Here is a 17,563-nt window from a genome sequence, read left to right as displayed (position 1 = left end):
GACGAAGGACGGATATTTAGCAGCGAATTCAAAATAAATGGATTGTTGGTATTAGAAACTCTTGCTTAACCTTAAAAAGAAAATGTTAAAAAAGTTTTTCAGTTTTTCCTAAATGATCAAACAGAACTGAGTTTGAAGTTTCAGCTCACGACGCTTCCGTGTCTTACCTGTATTCAATAAATTTTCAAAACCATCATTAAATAAGTACAAAACAAAAAATAATCCAACTAGTTTATTCTCAATAACGCAAAATGTTTATTAAATTAGTAATGATGCAAGAACCCGTTGTGTTTGTTCCTCTCCACCAAATTTTCACCAATCGGTTTGCACATTTCCCACATATAGCTGGAGTTCCGATCGTGAATTTGTGCGGTCTAAGGAGTTAGTCTGAAGGTTGTTTTTTTTTTTTAATTTAATCTGAAAACGGTAACTCTGTGCTTACCAATGCTCGATGTACACATATTGCAATCTCATGCCACTTTGAAGAAGTGAACATGTTCTTGTATTCTTCATGCTCGAATATGTTTTCTATTTCTGCTGAACTTTTAGAAGAGAGCAGTAGATCACGAATGCGACCATCTTGTTGTATTAGATTTTTCCATCGTACTGAATAAGAACCATGTTGGGTTTGTAAAACAATTAGTGGTTAGTTAACCTACTTATTTCTTGCTCTGTCAGTTTTCGGTACCCAAATCCTCTTATTGGTAGTACACAATCCATTAGGATGTTCTGCATGTCACTGGAGTCACCATTGTCTCTTGATTCTGAAATTGGGGATGTAAAATTATATATAATTCCTGTATCTCACTGCTTTTTTAGATTAGGATGTTTTCTACTACGTACCTTTAGATGTGGTAGCTGTTTCCGCAGCATGAACTATTTCCGTGATGGATCTGAACGATGACACAGCTCTTTCATCCGGTCTCGGTGCCCTTGGTTTACTGATGTTACGTTTTTCATATGGCCTCTGTAAGGAGGGACGTTCAATATATTTTGTATTTGAAATACTTGTAGTACCTCGTATCTTGATTCACTTCCAACATCCACTTCCCTTTCATCGTGAATTTCAGATGTATAGGCGTATGCTGGACTTGCGAGATTATTGTATTCTCCAAGGGCATACGTTTTTGACACAAATTCTTCTAGATTTGACCTGAAAGTTTGTCATTCAGATTGTGAATTACAGTTATTTCTTACTTTAAAGGTAAGTTAACATTTGGAGCAGGCGATTTTTTCTTAGATAGCTTCACACTCGGTCGTCTTCTGCCAGGTGCTTCGTTGGAGCTCTAAAACAAAATGTTGACAATACAGGTTTCATGCTTATATCACAAATTACTCACATTAGATTTTACAACCGTTGGAAGCTCACCAAAAGTTCTTTGTGGTCTGGAATTGTCAAAGTAAAATATATTAAAATATATCATTTTGGAAAATGGACCTACCTGAATAAACTTCTTCCAATAGAAGTGTTCTGGGACTCCAATCGATTTTCAGATTGTTTCGGTTTTCCAAGAACTGGAGGTGGTCTGAATACAGAAGACTTACGATATGAATAAAGTTTGAAAAACAGATAAATTGATTGTTGAATTTGAACTATCAAAAGTATGGCCTGATTTATGAATACTTGAAAAAAATCTAGCGTAAAAATGTAAACATTTACTAGACTGCATTCTAAAATTACTTATCAAAATTATTCAAAAGTCAAAACATACGAAGTGCTTCCATATTCATCATTTGAGGTCGCAGGCCATGTCCTATCTGTAACAGTAACAAATATTTCAATTGACTAAATATTTTATACTCACCCGAAACTCTGTCCACTAACAGTCTTCTATTCCTGATGGCAAGTTTCCGTCGGAGACACATCAGACACAACCCTAGTAAGGCCAAGAACACAATAACTATCAGAATAACTGCAATGATAAAAATCATTGAGAAGGATCGCTTCTTGGTGTTTTCACTTGATGTTAGTCCTGAAAAGTTAGATACACTTGTTGAAATGAATTTTGAAAAAATAGCTACCAAAGTTATTCAAATTATCACTCATCCCTGCCGCATTTCCAAATCCATTATCAATAATTGCTCGATTATTATCATTATTTCCAGATTCTATAATACTTGGTGCTCTTGTGTTCTGACTCATCCAATCCCCAGTTGGCACTTGGTTATTTCGTATAGCGGTTGTTGCGAACTGCTCAGAATTGAACCCCTGTGTAGGGAGAAGTTGAGGAATACCAGAATTTGGAGAAAAATCGGTGACTTTAGTTTCTGAAAATAGAAAAATGAAGAATTATAAATAATATATCCTTTTATGAACCTCGTTGACGAGCGTCCAGGGATTCACTATTTTCGAATGGTGCTGGGTGTACTGATTCCTGTAACTTTCATGGATGAGTAGTTTGTTTTAATTTAGAAAAGTAACAAATATAATACCTTTACAGATTCATCGACGTTGAAATTTGGTCGAGACTGAGAGATACTTGCTGATTGATCTGAATTGTTGGAGAAAGAACGAATTTCAGCCTCCGGGTGTGCAAAGCTGGAAAAAAGTAAACTTCCAGTTTTAAAAAGGAGAAGAGCTGAAAATTATGTCTACTCACTTATCAATATTAAAATTAGAGTTGATAATTGGTAGAGTCATTGTTTCAACAGTTGGTAAGCCATACACACACTTAACAGTGACTGACTGGTCCTCTTCCAATATTACCACTGGGTTTTTCCCAATTCTTATTCTATTTTGGAACACATTTCTGGCTGGCTGAAAAAAAAACGCAAGTTCCATTTTATTCCCGAAATCTCAGGTGCTTACAATTTGTGTCAAACATGGATCGTTAAACACAGCTATCTCAATGATATACTTTGTTTCGCCATTACCACGGAGACGGCATTCCGGTCGTCCTGGGGAAAAAAAAAATCAATGTGTTCCAGGATATATGACTACCTGATACACCAACAATGATCCAATCTGTGAATTTTCCTCCGGGGAGTTGAGAGGGATCAAAATTGACTTCTATCGAGATGAGTTGTGAGCCACATCGTGGTGTGACTAAAAAAAGTTTGGCTTTCCATTTTATATTTCAATGGTCTACTCCAAATAAATTTCTTAGGTCATTCATACAAACCGTTATACTCGTTCCTTCCTATTACCCCTTGTTCGATTCGAACTCATCAATTTCCCCCGGGTGCTCAAATTACCGCTCTCTGTCTCTTTTCAATGACCTTGTTTTGAGATGCGCGCATTCCTTGCGAAGTATAAATCTATCCATGTCTCTCTATTTTCTCTTTTCCTATCCAACTGAATCCACACTCAGGTAGTCTCTCTTCTTTATAATTACCGCTACAGTCACAATACCGGCATGCGACACCTCCCCTTCTCTCTTTCTCTTCCTCTACTATTCAAATCATAATTACCCCTGGCATAATTATGACGAGATGGGGTACTACTACTACGCTCGAAAAAGAGGAGGAAGAGAAGTCGCCTAGACAGAAGAAGTAGGAAAAGGAACAGCAGTGGAATAGAGATAGAAAGTAAAAACCCACTAGATAATTTATGACAATTAGCAAACGTTTTCTCAATGAAGCTTGCGAGGGAGAGGACAGCTAAATCAAACAAAATAAACGGAGGATTTGATCCGGAAGTAATTTGGATGAAATGGTCTGTAGTTCGTTTTTATTTTTCATGGTATACTGTAAACAATCTAGAAATAAATAACAGCGTGAGTTCAAAACAATATATTTTCAAATTTTTAAAGTTTATAGTCAGTATCATGACTAGAGAGTCGTTTACAACTATTATGAACGATTTGGCGGTCGGTTTCACGCTCAATAACACTTTCACACCACATTTCATACTTCTTGAAAAGGGGAGCGTGACTGTTTTTGCGAATTTGACAAAAAAAAACCAATTTTGCAGAAGTGAGAACTCAATTCGAATACTTTATCTCAACAGAAAAACAATTATAGTTGCTGATGATTTATATACATATTACTGTATTACTAAATAAGACTTGAGAAAGGTTTTGTAAGTCCTCAAATGTTTTAACACAACTTTAAGGTAGTAACACTACATGAACAGAGTATGGTGGCAAGAATTTTCGGGATTCGAAAAATATTGCTCATTTTTCATGGAAACATGTATTTTTCCATAGGATACATAATGAATTTGAAAACTTTCTTTATTATGAACTAAGAGTTCACATAAATAGACAGAAAAACATAGAAGCATACAAAAACAATAAAAACTTACCTTTTGTGTTTTTAGCAATAATAACTTGACCAAACGACGTCGATATGAAGGAAATGAGCAGTAGTACAATATAGAGCCTCATGGAAAAAGCTGAAAATAAAATTATGATGTGGAGTAGATTGAAAATTTGGAAAAGGAAATTTTAAGGAAAGATAGAAAATCAGAATATCAGGAGGAAAGTTGAAATACAGAAAATTTACAAAAATAACAGAATGGTACTATTTTGAAACAGGTAGATCAAAAGCATTGACAAAAAAGTTTTATAAGTTCGGAATAGTTGGTTACAGCATTGTGTATCACAAACTGTTCGAAAAATGAAACTTGAAACTGTTGTAGTCTATTGACCGGACGGAACAACAAAAAACAGGAAGCCGATGATGTTACGTCGTCAGTGAGTAAGAGAGAAAATAATACTCATCGGTACATCCGCGCACATAGGTACTAAGTACCGCCCCTATAGGAGGGAAACTGGCTATTTTACCTCTCTTTTCTTTTTTCCCGCATGCATCTTTACAGTGAATGGGGCTGGGTTGGGTTCTATATAGGAGGGCAGAAAAAGGGAATGGAGAAATGAAAACAATGTCTCATGTCAAACCTATAATTGGGTGGAAGGTACTTTAGAGACAAAAGGGGTACAATCAAGGTGAAGCATTGGCAAGTGTAGTTTTCGATTGGAATTATTCTTGGTGAGGTTTGAATGAAAACGAACCCTCGGAATCTCGGTTAGTACACAAAAACGCAATCTGTACTGATAAAATTCGGAGAAACAGTTTAATTTACAGTTATTGCCAGGTAATCAATTTTGTAGTTTACAGTATTTCCTAACTCGAATGGCGCTGCTCCTCGTTTACCATTCAAACCGTAAAGACTCTGAAACTGCAAATTTTTTCGTCTGGTTTTTTTTCAGCGAGTTCACATCTTTTTGAATTCAAAATCACTGAATAATTTTTTATAGCATGTAATTAACGAGTTTTGGCATTTCCCTGATTCAAAAATCAAATTACATAACAAGTACACCAGTTTCGAAACCAGTAGCTTAACCGAGTGCCCGTCACACCAAACGACTGGGCATATCTACCGCATACCGCCAACCATCAAAAACCCAACCCGGCAGAAAATTAAGTTGAGTAATCGCGCAGAAAAACTAGTAGGATGTACTTTAACAACCCTTCTGTTGGGTAGCGTCGTCAACCGGCACGATGTTCTGTTAAAAAATGTGTTCGCATAGGGTAGCGTGATACAAATTTTTAATATCATCGGTCTTGATGAAGACAAAAACTGACTGATGTCTAGCCAGACTGCTTGCTTTATTAATTTTGATGCCGTGCCATTTTAGAGGTTCAACTCTTTTTTCGTGGAATACTTGAAAAGATCACGAAGAATTTTAGAAGTTTAATCAAAAGGTCAACGTGTCAAATGACTTGTATATATTGGAAGTGAATTATGGGAACTCTATTTCCAATAAAAGATTAATTTGTCATAGATGTTGGTAGGCGAGTTTGATAAGCCTGGAGACATGGATTATATAAAATGGAAGAATTTTACAGTGACAAATCTTACTCTGTGAGCATAGCAAACCCCAACGTTTGCACTTCCGTGGAAAAAAAAGAAAAGCTTTGAGATCTCACAGCTGCCACAAGATTTTCCAAGATAAATGAGAGATCTAAACGAAGAAAAAGGCTATACTGTCATTCATCAATGGCTTTGGTTTAATTTCCTTTCCATTTTCTCCATTTTCTCGTTTTCAGGCTCTGATTTATATTTCTCATTTTTCATACGGAAACTGTAGTGTGCCACAGGAAATTGATCAGCGAAGGCCACACCAAAATATTTCCAATTTTCTCCCGGTCTCCCACCCCACCCCTTGATTGTTTGTCGACATTTTTTTGAGGCAATACATATATTTCTTGGCCCATGTTATTTCCTCTCATTGTTATTCGAATTTGAATTTGGTGCTCATTCTACGACTATTCATCGCTTGAGACCTCAACCCGCCATCTTTCTATTTTTGAGGAAATTTTTTCTTAGGTTGGTTTTGATACAATTCTATAGACGCTTATGATTTGGGAAAAAGAGGAAAAGGAGAAAAGGCAAGGTCGTTCTTTTTTTTTGCTCGGCTCAGAGAGTTGGTGTGAATTGGATTTGGGAGCACACACGTCTGAAACTAACAATTATCAGGTATCGTGTCGATTTTTATAGGGACATGTACCAATTTTCGTTCGAGTGTCCTGTGGGCCAAAGGCTGTATTTAGGAAAAATTGTGTATTAGATTCCGAAAAAAAAGGGGCGAGAAGTGCAAGAAGAATGGAACTCCGCCCACATCGAGGAGAACGCGCCTATTTCAATGGAGCTCACACCGACTATTCTTTCAAGAGAGAGTGTATTGTTTCTCAATTTTCGTCCGTTTTGATATTCTGAATTCTAACTTCTTTTTTGCTTTGCCGACGACGAATTTCTCTGAAGTAAGTCAACATCTCAATAAATATAAAATTTACTCCATAAATCTTGAACCATAAATATCAAGTTCATCAATTTATGAGCATAATCCTGGAAAAGTATTTGATATTCCCATCAGCTCAAGAAGGTACTGCGCCTAATATTACGATGCGGACTCCAAATCTTACGGCTCAAAATTTGTTTTTATTCAAATTTCAAAGTTGAGCGTAGAAGATACACTGAGTAATACTGGATTGGAAACATTTTTAAATACCATGACTGTGAAACCAGAAAACTACATGCATTCTGAAATACAGAAAATTCAATACAAAATTCAAAATTCACGACTACCGTAACCCGTGATATTCCGAAAACTTAAAAACAACATAGGACATGATGTCACATATGTTTCACTACGACACTGTCACTATGAGACGGTTTCATAGAAACACAAGAGTTCCCACTTGGATACCACCCCGTCCGTCGCCATTTTCTGCTTCTATTTTTCATTCAGATTCTACTACACACGCAGAGTTGGCGCACCAATTCTTTGTTTTCTTCAAGATCTTCAACATGCGAAAAGTAAGTTAGAGAAAATGGTTTTGAAATTGATAAAGAGTGAAAGGTGGATATCGGTGTCAGTGTGAAGGTTGGGTGGGAAAATGTGAATTTCACACGATTTAGGTGATTCTGAAATTCGAGAAAAAGAAGGGTTTCGTAGCTGCCATTTATTTTCTTAAAATAGTTCCTCTATAGAAGTTGATTCGAGTAAGTTTCTAACATCAGTTGCTCCGTCCGCATTTCTCCAATCTACCATAACCATCGTTGATCACATATGTACATTCTGAATACGAATGTAATTCATTGACGTTATACACAATTTTTTGAAGTAATTATGATTCCGTGACATATCCAAAAATCTAGTTAGATTGGATATGTCGAGTTTCCCAGAAAAGGTCATTTTTCAAGAAGGTAAGGTTTCAGTTTTCCGACATCTTTGTCATTCTTCTTTGATATATAATTTTGTGTTACATCTCCGATGAGAAAGTTTTTGTTGAAGAAGGAGAGATTCTGAGTAAAAGTTGATAATATAAGGCTCTCTCCACCAAAAGTGCATCTTGAATCGCACTAATTCTTAATGTGGGAAAACTATCAATTATGATCGAGTATATATTTCCATATAAATACGGCGTTGACGCTCTTTTTCTGAGAGATTTTCTCTTTCTCACCCAAATCACTAGTTGTGCCACGTCGTTTGCACTTTCGAGAAAGAAAACTTTTTAGACTTTTCGAAAATCAGAAAGACTCAAACAAAAAAGCCAGCAAAAGAGCAGGAAGACTCCAAATGACTCAATTTTTACTTTACCCCACTACTTTCAAAGTGACGTCGTCGTCGTCATAGTTTTTCTCCGTGAGATTGATGCTCTGCCCGTTTATCCTGAGGCTTTCTAGATTCCGGCGGATTCAGTTCTCCTGCAGAAAGCCTTTAGTGCGGCTCATTGGTTCAGCACCCCGAGCCTGTGATTTATGTTGTGTGAGGTCCAGGAAATTGGTTAGACTTGTGCCGCAGCTCCAGAGGAGAGCTTCATATCCCCTCTTCTCATCCGAAAGCTTTTGTTTTTTTTCTGTATTGAGCTGCTAAGAGTTGTTGATGAATCCCAACTGAACGTGAGTCTATTTTTTGGCGGGGACTTTTTGATCATGTGTTGTTTTTCTGAAATTTGTTGTGGGAATCGGTGTGATATTGCATTCGAACAATGACGAAAAGTAATTCTAACCTGAAATTCAGTCTTCGGAAAAAAGTAAGTTTGTGATATTTAGTGGAAACTATAATACTAATGTAATTAGTCAAGCAATGAAAAAATAAGTTTTCTGCAATGTTCAAAACTAGAATAAAATGTTATTTTATGTATTAAATAACTTCAAGTAGTGAGCTTTAAAAACTGTTTTGTGAGTTCTAGAATGTAAGGTATAGTTGAAGTAAAATTCACAAAAAATGTGTGATCACTGTAAAAAATTACAGGATCATTTTCAGTTACAAATTTCATCTTGTGGTACAGTGACAAAAAGTACAGTGACCAATGATTCGGAGTCCCTCTTCATTTTCAGTTCTGATACCAATCTTAGTGAAAGCTACCATTTGGTCTTTAATTGCTTACTGTAATTTTTGTGATCATGTCCAAAAACCAATTCCATCAAAAATGATCCTTTTACTGAAACTTTGAACTTTTCGTCTGATAGATTCTTCTCCGAACTTTTTAGGAAATCCATTCTAGTTCTCGTCTCCTTTCCAATGAAGCTAATCATCTTCTCATTTATGTCACTTTTCGTTATTCATTTTTTTTCTTATTTTTTCATTCATATTGGGAGTACTGTAGGTGTCTATGTTTCCAAAATGAAAGATTCTGCTCGTTCTGACCTCTCTTCTCTTTCCGAAGATCCAAAAGTTTCAGATTTCGCCAGGACTGCTAATAAAGATATCCACAAAGATTCTCCCTATTAGTCACATATAACTTTTCTAGACATGTGTAAATTTTCCAACTTGGTCCCATCCCACTCCACATATCTTCTTTCTCTCTTTTCCTCGTATATAAAACATGAAAAGAGGAAAAGAGACAAAATCAGTCGGGATCCATTTTCAGCAAGAGTCGACTAACTAGCCTCTTCACAACTCCCCCCCCCCTTTTCCATCTCCTTTCCCTTCCAACTCCCTATCCTATTCGAAAAAAAAACCGCGGAAATAAAGAGAGAGAGAGAGAGAGAGAGATGGAAAATTTCTTATTTCTCTTCGTTGAATAGTTTTCTTCTTCTCCCGCCCGTTTTTTCTATGTGCCCCGTTAGGCTAAGCATTGCATCAAAGATATTTTTTACTTCCTACTTTCTCTCTCTCTCTCTCTCCTTTCCTCTCCCTCTCCCCCTTTTGCCTCAAGTCCAGATATAGGCAACGGGGGCCTTCGGACTCCTCGTCCAGCGGCGGTGGCGAGACAGCACAGCCGAGCGGGCAGCCTCCTTCTTCCCTCGGTGGAGCAAAAAATAACACGCTATTCACGGAGATGTTAGATAGCTTCTCTCCCCTCGCCTCCTCACTCCCATCGGCTCTTTGTGCGTTTTCTCTCAGGCGTTTCGGATGGGAATAGGACGGGGGGAAAAGGGGGGGGGGAAGGGACGGAGAAGAAGTGGCTGGGGGGATACCAACGGACGAGAAGACGAGAGGAAAAAGGAGAAGAAGGGTGCGGAGTAGTGGCCGAGAGCTGACTGCGTGCTCCGTGCTCCGTACTGCTGCTACTGAAGGCGTATTTCGTTGCCATTTTGTTGTTTACGCTTGCCCAGCGCCAAGGCCACAGCAGTTTTCTTTCTTGGCTTCTCTCTAATTCACATGGTATTTTTACCTGTGTGTGGTACTGAAAACGAGAATTTGTGTCTTTCTCTATCCGTACGCCCCGTCCTCCCACCCCGGCTCCCCCCCCCCCCCCCCCCCCCCCCGTCTGTCCCTCTATACCTCCCTCTCTCCCTCATCTCCTATCTGGGACCTTCTTCTTCTTCTGTGTGAACATTGAAAAATTATTCACGCAGAAAAAAGAAAAAGAAACAAAAAAGGAGAGAGTCGTAAGTATTTGAGAGTAGAACCACTTGGGACACTCAAAAATAAGGCGAAGAGAGTCTTTTTATTTAGCAGAAAATAAATTACCGACTTTGACTTTTGCATGATTACGCGCAATGGCGCTTTACCCTTTTTCTCTTTTTTCCCGCCGAGAAAAGACACTTTTTCGATTCTAACCCCTTCTCTTTCAAGCTTTGCTTCCCCCGTTTTTTTCCCATCTCTTTCAATCCTATTTTTCATCTTAGAATCTTAGTTTTCCTTTCTCGGGTTGGCTTTCTGATTTTTTTTTCATGAAAAAAACTTCTCTGATTTACTAATCCCCAAGATGCCCACTGGGTGGTGAGAAAATGAAAACAGATATGTTTCAGATCGCTTCTAGATCCCCAAAGAGATTAAGGGCACCGTTCTTTTTTGGTTAATCCCACCCTATTAATAGATTGTTCCAGATTATTTCAGGATTGGAAAATATTTTTGGGGATCATTAACATATTTAGCAAATTTTTTTTCACAATTTAGAAAAAATTCAGTTTCCAAAAAAATAAAGATTTTTCTCATCTCTCCCCATTCAATTACCAAGCACAACAAATCATTCAGAAAACCAAGTACCGTAATCCATTTGTCTGACTGGCATAAATACTTCATTTGTGCTCTCTTTCTGCCTCTGTCAGAGCCATTTTTCCACTAATTTCCGTTACCCATTCTTCCCTCGATTCGAGCCATTTTCATCAATTCGGGGCAGTTAATTTGACATTTCTTTCTCTTTTCGTCTTCCAGTTTGATGGTCTGACGTCTTCAATCTTCTTTTATTACTCTCCCCCAAATGTTCAGTTTTATGGGGCATATCTGGAAGTTAAGTATCCAAACTTTTTCCCCCCTCGTGTTCAGTTTTTTAAGTGTCAGATACCAACCCTCCCACCCGAAAACGTATAAAAATACGTTATTGAATTATTAAGCAAGCATACAAATGACTAACTAGTGACAGATAGAAAGTATGAGAGAAAAATTCAGAATTCTATCCTTTCTCTCGTCTCCTTTTTGATGTGAATCCGTTGTTCTTCTCCCCGTTTTACACACCAAGTACTAAATGTACTTATACTTATAATTCCACTTCTCTCTACTGAATTTCCACTTGAAAAATGAAAAAATTCATTTTTCGCCGAATTTTGAGTTGTCGTAAAATTTTGAAATTTTGCGAGTTTGAAATGCGGATAGTTGTCACTCTTCTCGTTTTTGAAGTTTTTTCCAAGTATCCCAGAACTTCTGACTTTTTGAATTCTCGTGCTCTCTCCCCACTCGTAATTCTCTTAAGACTCTGTCTGACGTCTTCTCTTATTTTCAGAGAGTACTTTGAGCTGAAATCTGTTTGGATTTTCGGAACTCATAATTTCGGTTCGAATGTTATGTACTCATGCTAACTTGAAACTCACCTGACACCGAAAAGCATCACAATTCTGCTGTAAGTTTTGTCATTTTGTCATTCAAATCAACCAAATCAGAAAATTACAATGACGCTCTGACAGTGACAGTGACCAATTTTGTCACTGATAATGGCACAATTAACTAATCCAAAACAATCAAGTCAATCTTTGTTATTTACACAAGTGTATACTTCCAGATGGCAGCTGAGGGGCATAATGTTGATGCGAATTTGGTGGATATGCGGCCGAACCATGGCCATTATTTCGTGAAGAAAACGTTCGGAAAGCCCGCATATTGCCATCACTGCTGCGACAAAATATGGGGCATGTTGACAACTGGCTACAGCTGTGAAAGTAAGTTTTAAATGTTAGCCAATCAGATGCGATGGTTACTGTAGAAGACACCAAAAAATAACGAAAAGAAACACATAATGCCCCACTCAATAGGATTAAAAAGGGGAAGAAGATAGAGACTGTCCGATTTACATAATGAGCTGTTGAATATACAGGACACACGTAATTATAGAGCACGCATTTTCTGTCCCCTTGGAAGACCGAACCCTACAATTTGTAAACCCGACCGCCCCCGCAACACCATGCTAATTTTGGAGCTGTTCGGTATCGAATTGGTAATTAGTGTGTAATACAACATACTGAAAACAGGGGGAAAGGATTTTCACCATGAGTCAGCAAATTGGAAAAATCAAAAAATAAATTTGAAATTGGAGTGTTCTGACTGGATAATATATGGTTGGAATGAAAATGGAGTGTATAGTCAGAAGATGGGACTACTGTAGCATCTGAAGAAATTACAAAAGATGCAATACCCATTTCTCATTCCATTTCCCATTTCCTCCCTCATACCTCATTCCCTTCCCTTTTCTTCCAGTGTGCAACTTCATTTGTCACGAAAAATGCCTCCGAACAGTGGTTTCCTACTGTAGCAGTGTGGCGTTGCAACTAATCAAAAACCCAGTTGCCCACACGTGGTCCGCTCCCTGTTTGATTAAAAGAAGATACTGCTGCGTTTGTCGGAAACGAACCGACGAGGCGATGTCAGTTGAGTGTGAAGGTATTGCGAATCGTTTGACAAAAGTAGAGCATAATAAATGTTTCAGTCTGTGAGTACTATGTTCATGTCGACTGCTCAGATCTTGCTGTATCGGATTGTAAGGAGGCCGCGACTTATGTAGCAAACATGGAGAGTGTAAGTTTGAAAAAAATTGGAAAAGTTCTACCTGGAAAATTTTTTTGACTCAAAAAAGTTATGAGGGTGTAAATAAAGAACGAAACAACAAAGAAATTTTAAATCCAAAATGCTTTTAGGCCAACGCAGTACAGTACCATCATATGAGAGAAGGAAACTTGCCGAAGGAATCGAAATGTGTCGTATGCCGGAAAACGTGTTTCTCAACAGAGTGCCTTGCTGGAATGCGGTGTGAATGGTGTGGTCAAACGGTAAATTTGAAAACTTCAATCTGAAAACACAAAATCCTGAAACAAAACCAAACGTTTAGGCTCATGCGGTTTGTTACCGCCAAATGGATAAGGAATGTGATTTCGGAGTGTTACGGAAAATTATGTTACCACCAATGTGCCTGACTATCCCACGAACGGAACTTCCAATGGAACAGCTGTTGAACATCTCATCACATGATCAGCCACAGTCTCGTAAGGGTCAGATTTTTCACTATCCTGTCTGTCGGTACATTGAAAACTGAACGTCTCATTTAGGCCGACTGAACTCTGGATAGTGTAGTTGTCTTTTCTGTTACCTCTCTTCTTTTTTCAATCCACATCTTATACGAATGTTTCTATCCATTAGTACTTTATGCTTACCTTCTGACTGTCTCTCTAAACTATCCCATTTTGTTTGGACTCTGTAGTGTCATGTGAATTATGTTTCGTCTTTTCAGTATCATCGCCATCAAAAATTCAAGCGGATGACGTCTCAACTTCTGGAGAGGACGTCAAAGAACGGGATGATTTTGAAGTTATTCGAGTTTTCGACGGGAACAACTCATATCGACTGCAGGTAAGAATCGTGGGAAACGAGAGAAGCGAGCAATGCGTGTGTGGGAGTTTTCTTAATTCAAGTTATGAGAAAGGATATATTTGTTTTGTTGAAGAGAGAGAATTCTGAAAGACAAAATAACTGGCTATACAAATTTTGAGACCTGCCATTTTCAGTGTACCAAAACAGTTTGGTATTGGGTGTGACTGACATTGGGAGCCAATTTCAAAAGTAGTACAACAGAAAAACCCAAATTCCAATATGAAAATGCCCCACTGACACTGTTTATAAAAAACATCAAAATTTGAGTTGTCTGAAAAATTCGACTCGTTCAACGTCTCCACTTCATCAATCCAACTTCTCTCAGATTTCGCGCAATATTGTCGTCGCAAAACATGTATCGGTGCAACAAGTTCGCGACGCTGCCCTCCGCCGGTTCCACATCAACGACACTCCAGAAAGATATTATATTACTCAAGTGGTTGGCGAGGGTAAGATTAGAAAAAGGAGGGGAGAGTGACCGCATACGAATAATTCATTTGCAGTAGAGGAAGAAATACTCGAAGATCCAGTACCTTTGAGAAATGTGAAACGTCCTGAAGGGAAGCGTGCTCAAATATTCATCAGATATTATGATGATCCGGACAAGGATGAGGTCAAAGTGTACGGTGGATGGTTGCGGAAAGTTCCGGTCACATTTTGTGCGATCAATGTCACAAAAGACACGATTGTGCAGGACCTAGTGACAGATGCTCTTTATCATTTTGGACTTGATGGGTCGTTTTGGAACCGATATAATCTTATTGAAGTTTCATTAGACAGAGGGGTCGCTGAGAGAACATGTAACCCACAAGAAAACGTGTTGCAGTTGGTTAGAAATTTGAGAAAGGTTAGACCAACAGTAACCAAAAACTACAACAGTTGGCTTTGTTTCAGGATTCTCTGCGGCGGTACCATGTTGTCCGGTTTTATGTCCAAGAAAAAGAGGACCCTCATGATCATGCGGTTTTTGTTGGAAATCTACCTGTATCTCTTGCCCAACGTCAATATGAAAGAATTTTACTAAAACTTCTAGGTGCCAAAGGTAGAGAATCTGGATATTTGATTATTTCAGTATGTAATAATCTTTTTTCTAGAAAAGCCGTTTACTGCAATTGGACCAATCTATTTTGAGTATGGCAGTCTTATTATCACATTCAATACACCGAAAGCCGCGACAGCAGCTGTTCAAAAACTACAATCAGCAATATACGAGGACAAGAAATTAATAGTTTTATGTTTACCCAATGTACAACCACAAATGATTCCGAAAGATGTGGAACCCTTATTGGTGCTGGTCAATGTGAAATCTGGAGGGTGTCAAGGAACTGAATTGATACAATCGTTCCGCAAACTTCTCAACCCATTCCAAGTGTTCGATGTGTTAAATGGTGGTCCTTTAGTTGGGCTATACGTGTTCCGCAATATTCCGAAATACAAAATTCTTGCATGTGGTGGTGATGGAACCATTGGATGGGTATTACAATGCTTAGATATTGCAAAACAGGTATGTTGTGAATGAATTTAGTATTTTAGAACCACTAGGTTACCCTTTAGAACACCTTTAGAATCTAATCTTGTTGAAATTTACAATCACCACTTATTCAGGGATCTGAAGCAATCAGTTTTCAGGATGCCGCTTGCTTTTCTCCACCATGCGGAATTGTGCCATTGGGCACCGGAAATGACTTGGCTAGAGTCCTCCGGTGGGGTGGTGGTTATACTGGAGAAGAGAATCCAATGGATATATTGAAAGATGTTATTGAAGCAGATACTGTGAAACTTGACCGGTGGGCTGTGGTATTCCATGAGGAGGAGAGAAACCAGCCGACTTCATCTGGTACTCAAACTGAGATGAACGAGCAGACAATGAATAATCCGGAGGATCAGACATCAATGATTATTATGAATAATTATTTTGGTATTGGAATTGATGCTGATGTCTGCTTGAAATTTCACAATAAGGTTTGAGGGAAATCTAGGAAAACAATTATCAACAAGAAGACATTTCAGCGAGATGCGAATCCTGAAAAATTCCAATCCCGTCTTTTCAATAAAACGCAATATGCAAAAATTGGGCTGCAGAAAATGTTCTTTGAACGAACGTGCAAAGATTTATGGAAACGTATCGAGTTAGAGGTACTTGTTCCCACGGACCAAGCAATTTTCTCAACTAAAAACAAATTTCAGGTTGATGGCCGTACTATAGAATTACCAAACATCGAAGGAATAGTCGTATTGAATTTGCTCAGTTGGGGAAGTGGAGCCAATCCATGGGGAACGTCGAAGGAAGAAGGAAACTTCTCGAAACCGACTCATTATGATGGACTATTAGAGGTATGCTTTAATAATTCAATAATAATTAATAATAATTGCTTGACTATAGGTTTACGGTATTCTGTGTTTCAGGTTGTTGGAATATCCGATGTCTCCCGTTTGGGTCTAATCCAGTCGAAACTTGCCGCTGGAATCCGGATAGCTCAGGGTGGAAGTGTAAGTCGACAAGATTGTGAAGTCAATTTATTTTTTTATAATTTAGATCCGTATTACTACACACGAAGAATGGCCGGTTCAAGTCGATGGTGAACCTCATATCCAACCACCTGGAACTATAACAATTCTGAAATCGGCTTTGAAGGTAGGCGGTGTTAATGAGTGGGGTGATGGTTCTGTTTGAAACTTTGAAATGGTTACCAGTTATAAAAAATATAATTTTTGATGGGGGGGATTTAATAAAAATTTGAAGAAAAGGAAACATAATTGACGGGTTTCTTGAGAAGAAAGTGCATCATTTCAGAAATAAATGTTTTATTCATATTAATTGATATAAAATTAGGCAAAAAAGAAAATTAGTAGTTACGGAACATTAGGAAAAATATAAATTCGACCAATTGGTAAAACTGAACTTGTTTTCTGAGAAAAATAAAGTTTTGCAATCGGAAATTAGAAAACCGAGTATTGAAAAAATTTCTAACTTTTTTTTCCAACAAAATATTTTTTTTTCCACGTGTTTTTGGTATTTATTTTTCTTCGGTTTGAGATTTCTTCCAACCAAAAGTAATTTGAACTACTAGCAAAATTGTAACTTTAAAAATGTTATGAAACTTACTAAAATGAGCTTTTCCCCCTGAACCCGTACCAAAATTTGAAATAAGAGGTATTTTCTGGAATAATGCACTTTTTTCTGTGTGAAAAAACTTGTTTATGAGATGTATAGTTTGAGACTTGGTTATTTCTTGGTTTCAAATTCTTATTATTCTTATTTTCTGCTGCAGCTCTGTCCCAGTGACGTCATCATATTGTCTTATTTTTATCGATGTGACTCTGTGAATTTTCCAAATTTTTTAATTTACGCTGCATCATACACGCCATTCTTCTTTTCCTTATGTCCCCCCTTCAATTTTCTTCAAGAAAGTAATTGGTAACAAAAACGTTTATTCCCAATTTCATTTTTGTTTCGAATGGAACCTATAGACTCTTTTGCCCCCTTAACGCCCGTCCCATCTTTCTCTTTTCCATTCATTCATCAAGCTTCGCTTCAGTGCAGTATCAATTGAGTCTAATTACAGGCGCAAATGTTGAAAAAAGCCAAAAAGTCACGTCGCGGTGGCAATGCCACAACAAGTGGCCTAAACCAACCGCATCCGGAAACATCCGAATCACTATCCGGACCATTGGGTGTACCATCAACACTTGGTGATCCACATCATGGAAAAACGACTCCAGATAACACTGCCGCGGATTCTGACGAGGAAGGCGACGCCTTTCTCTGATATTTACTACCACACATGTCCTCACACTTCTTTTTT

General features: G+C 38.0%; 2 protein-coding genes across 2 annotated transcripts; one reads left to right on the top strand and one right to left on the bottom strand.

Moving 5' to 3' along the window:
* Positions 1-312: 312 nt before the first annotated feature.
* On the bottom strand, positions 313-4,328 carry GCK72_022246 (uncharacterized protein; the record flags this gene model as incomplete). Its single annotated transcript, XM_003106894.2, has 17 exons — positions 313-387; positions 443-606; positions 660-764; positions 844-967; positions 1,018-1,153; positions 1,198-1,286; positions 1,341-1,386; positions 1,443-1,526; positions 1,713-1,758; positions 1,806-1,973; positions 2,023-2,268; positions 2,318-2,375; positions 2,434-2,539; positions 2,601-2,758; positions 2,810-2,898; positions 2,942-3,046; positions 4,247-4,328. 17 exons carry the CDS (start codon positions 4,326-4,328, stop codon positions 313-315), a joined length of 1,881 nt encoding a protein of 626 aa, XP_003106942.1.
* Positions 4,329-11,898: 7,570 nt separating this feature from the next.
* GCK72_022245 (uncharacterized protein) lies at positions 11,899-17,527 on the top strand (the record flags this gene model as incomplete). The annotated part of the gene is made up of 16 exons (XM_053734726.1): positions 11,899-12,055; positions 12,591-12,773; positions 12,820-12,908; positions 13,028-13,159; positions 13,219-13,378; positions 13,618-13,736; positions 14,083-14,206; positions 14,261-14,604; positions 14,652-14,799; positions 14,852-15,261; positions 15,387-15,719; positions 15,768-15,893; positions 15,945-16,091; positions 16,164-16,247; positions 16,294-16,392; positions 17,324-17,527. 16 exons carry the CDS (start codon positions 11,899-11,901, stop codon positions 17,525-17,527), a joined length of 2,859 nt encoding a protein of 952 aa, XP_053578292.1.
* Between the last annotated feature and the right edge of the window lie 36 nt (positions 17,528-17,563).

This window comes from Caenorhabditis remanei, chromosome X (assembly GCF_010183535.1).
Source record: "Caenorhabditis remanei strain PX506 chromosome X, whole genome shotgun sequence".
Classification (NCBI taxonomy): Eukaryota; Metazoa; Nematoda; class Chromadorea; order Rhabditida; family Rhabditidae; genus Caenorhabditis; species Caenorhabditis remanei.
The sequence above is the reverse complement of the archived record's forward strand: the minus strand, read 5'-3'. Positions and strand labels throughout refer to the sequence as shown.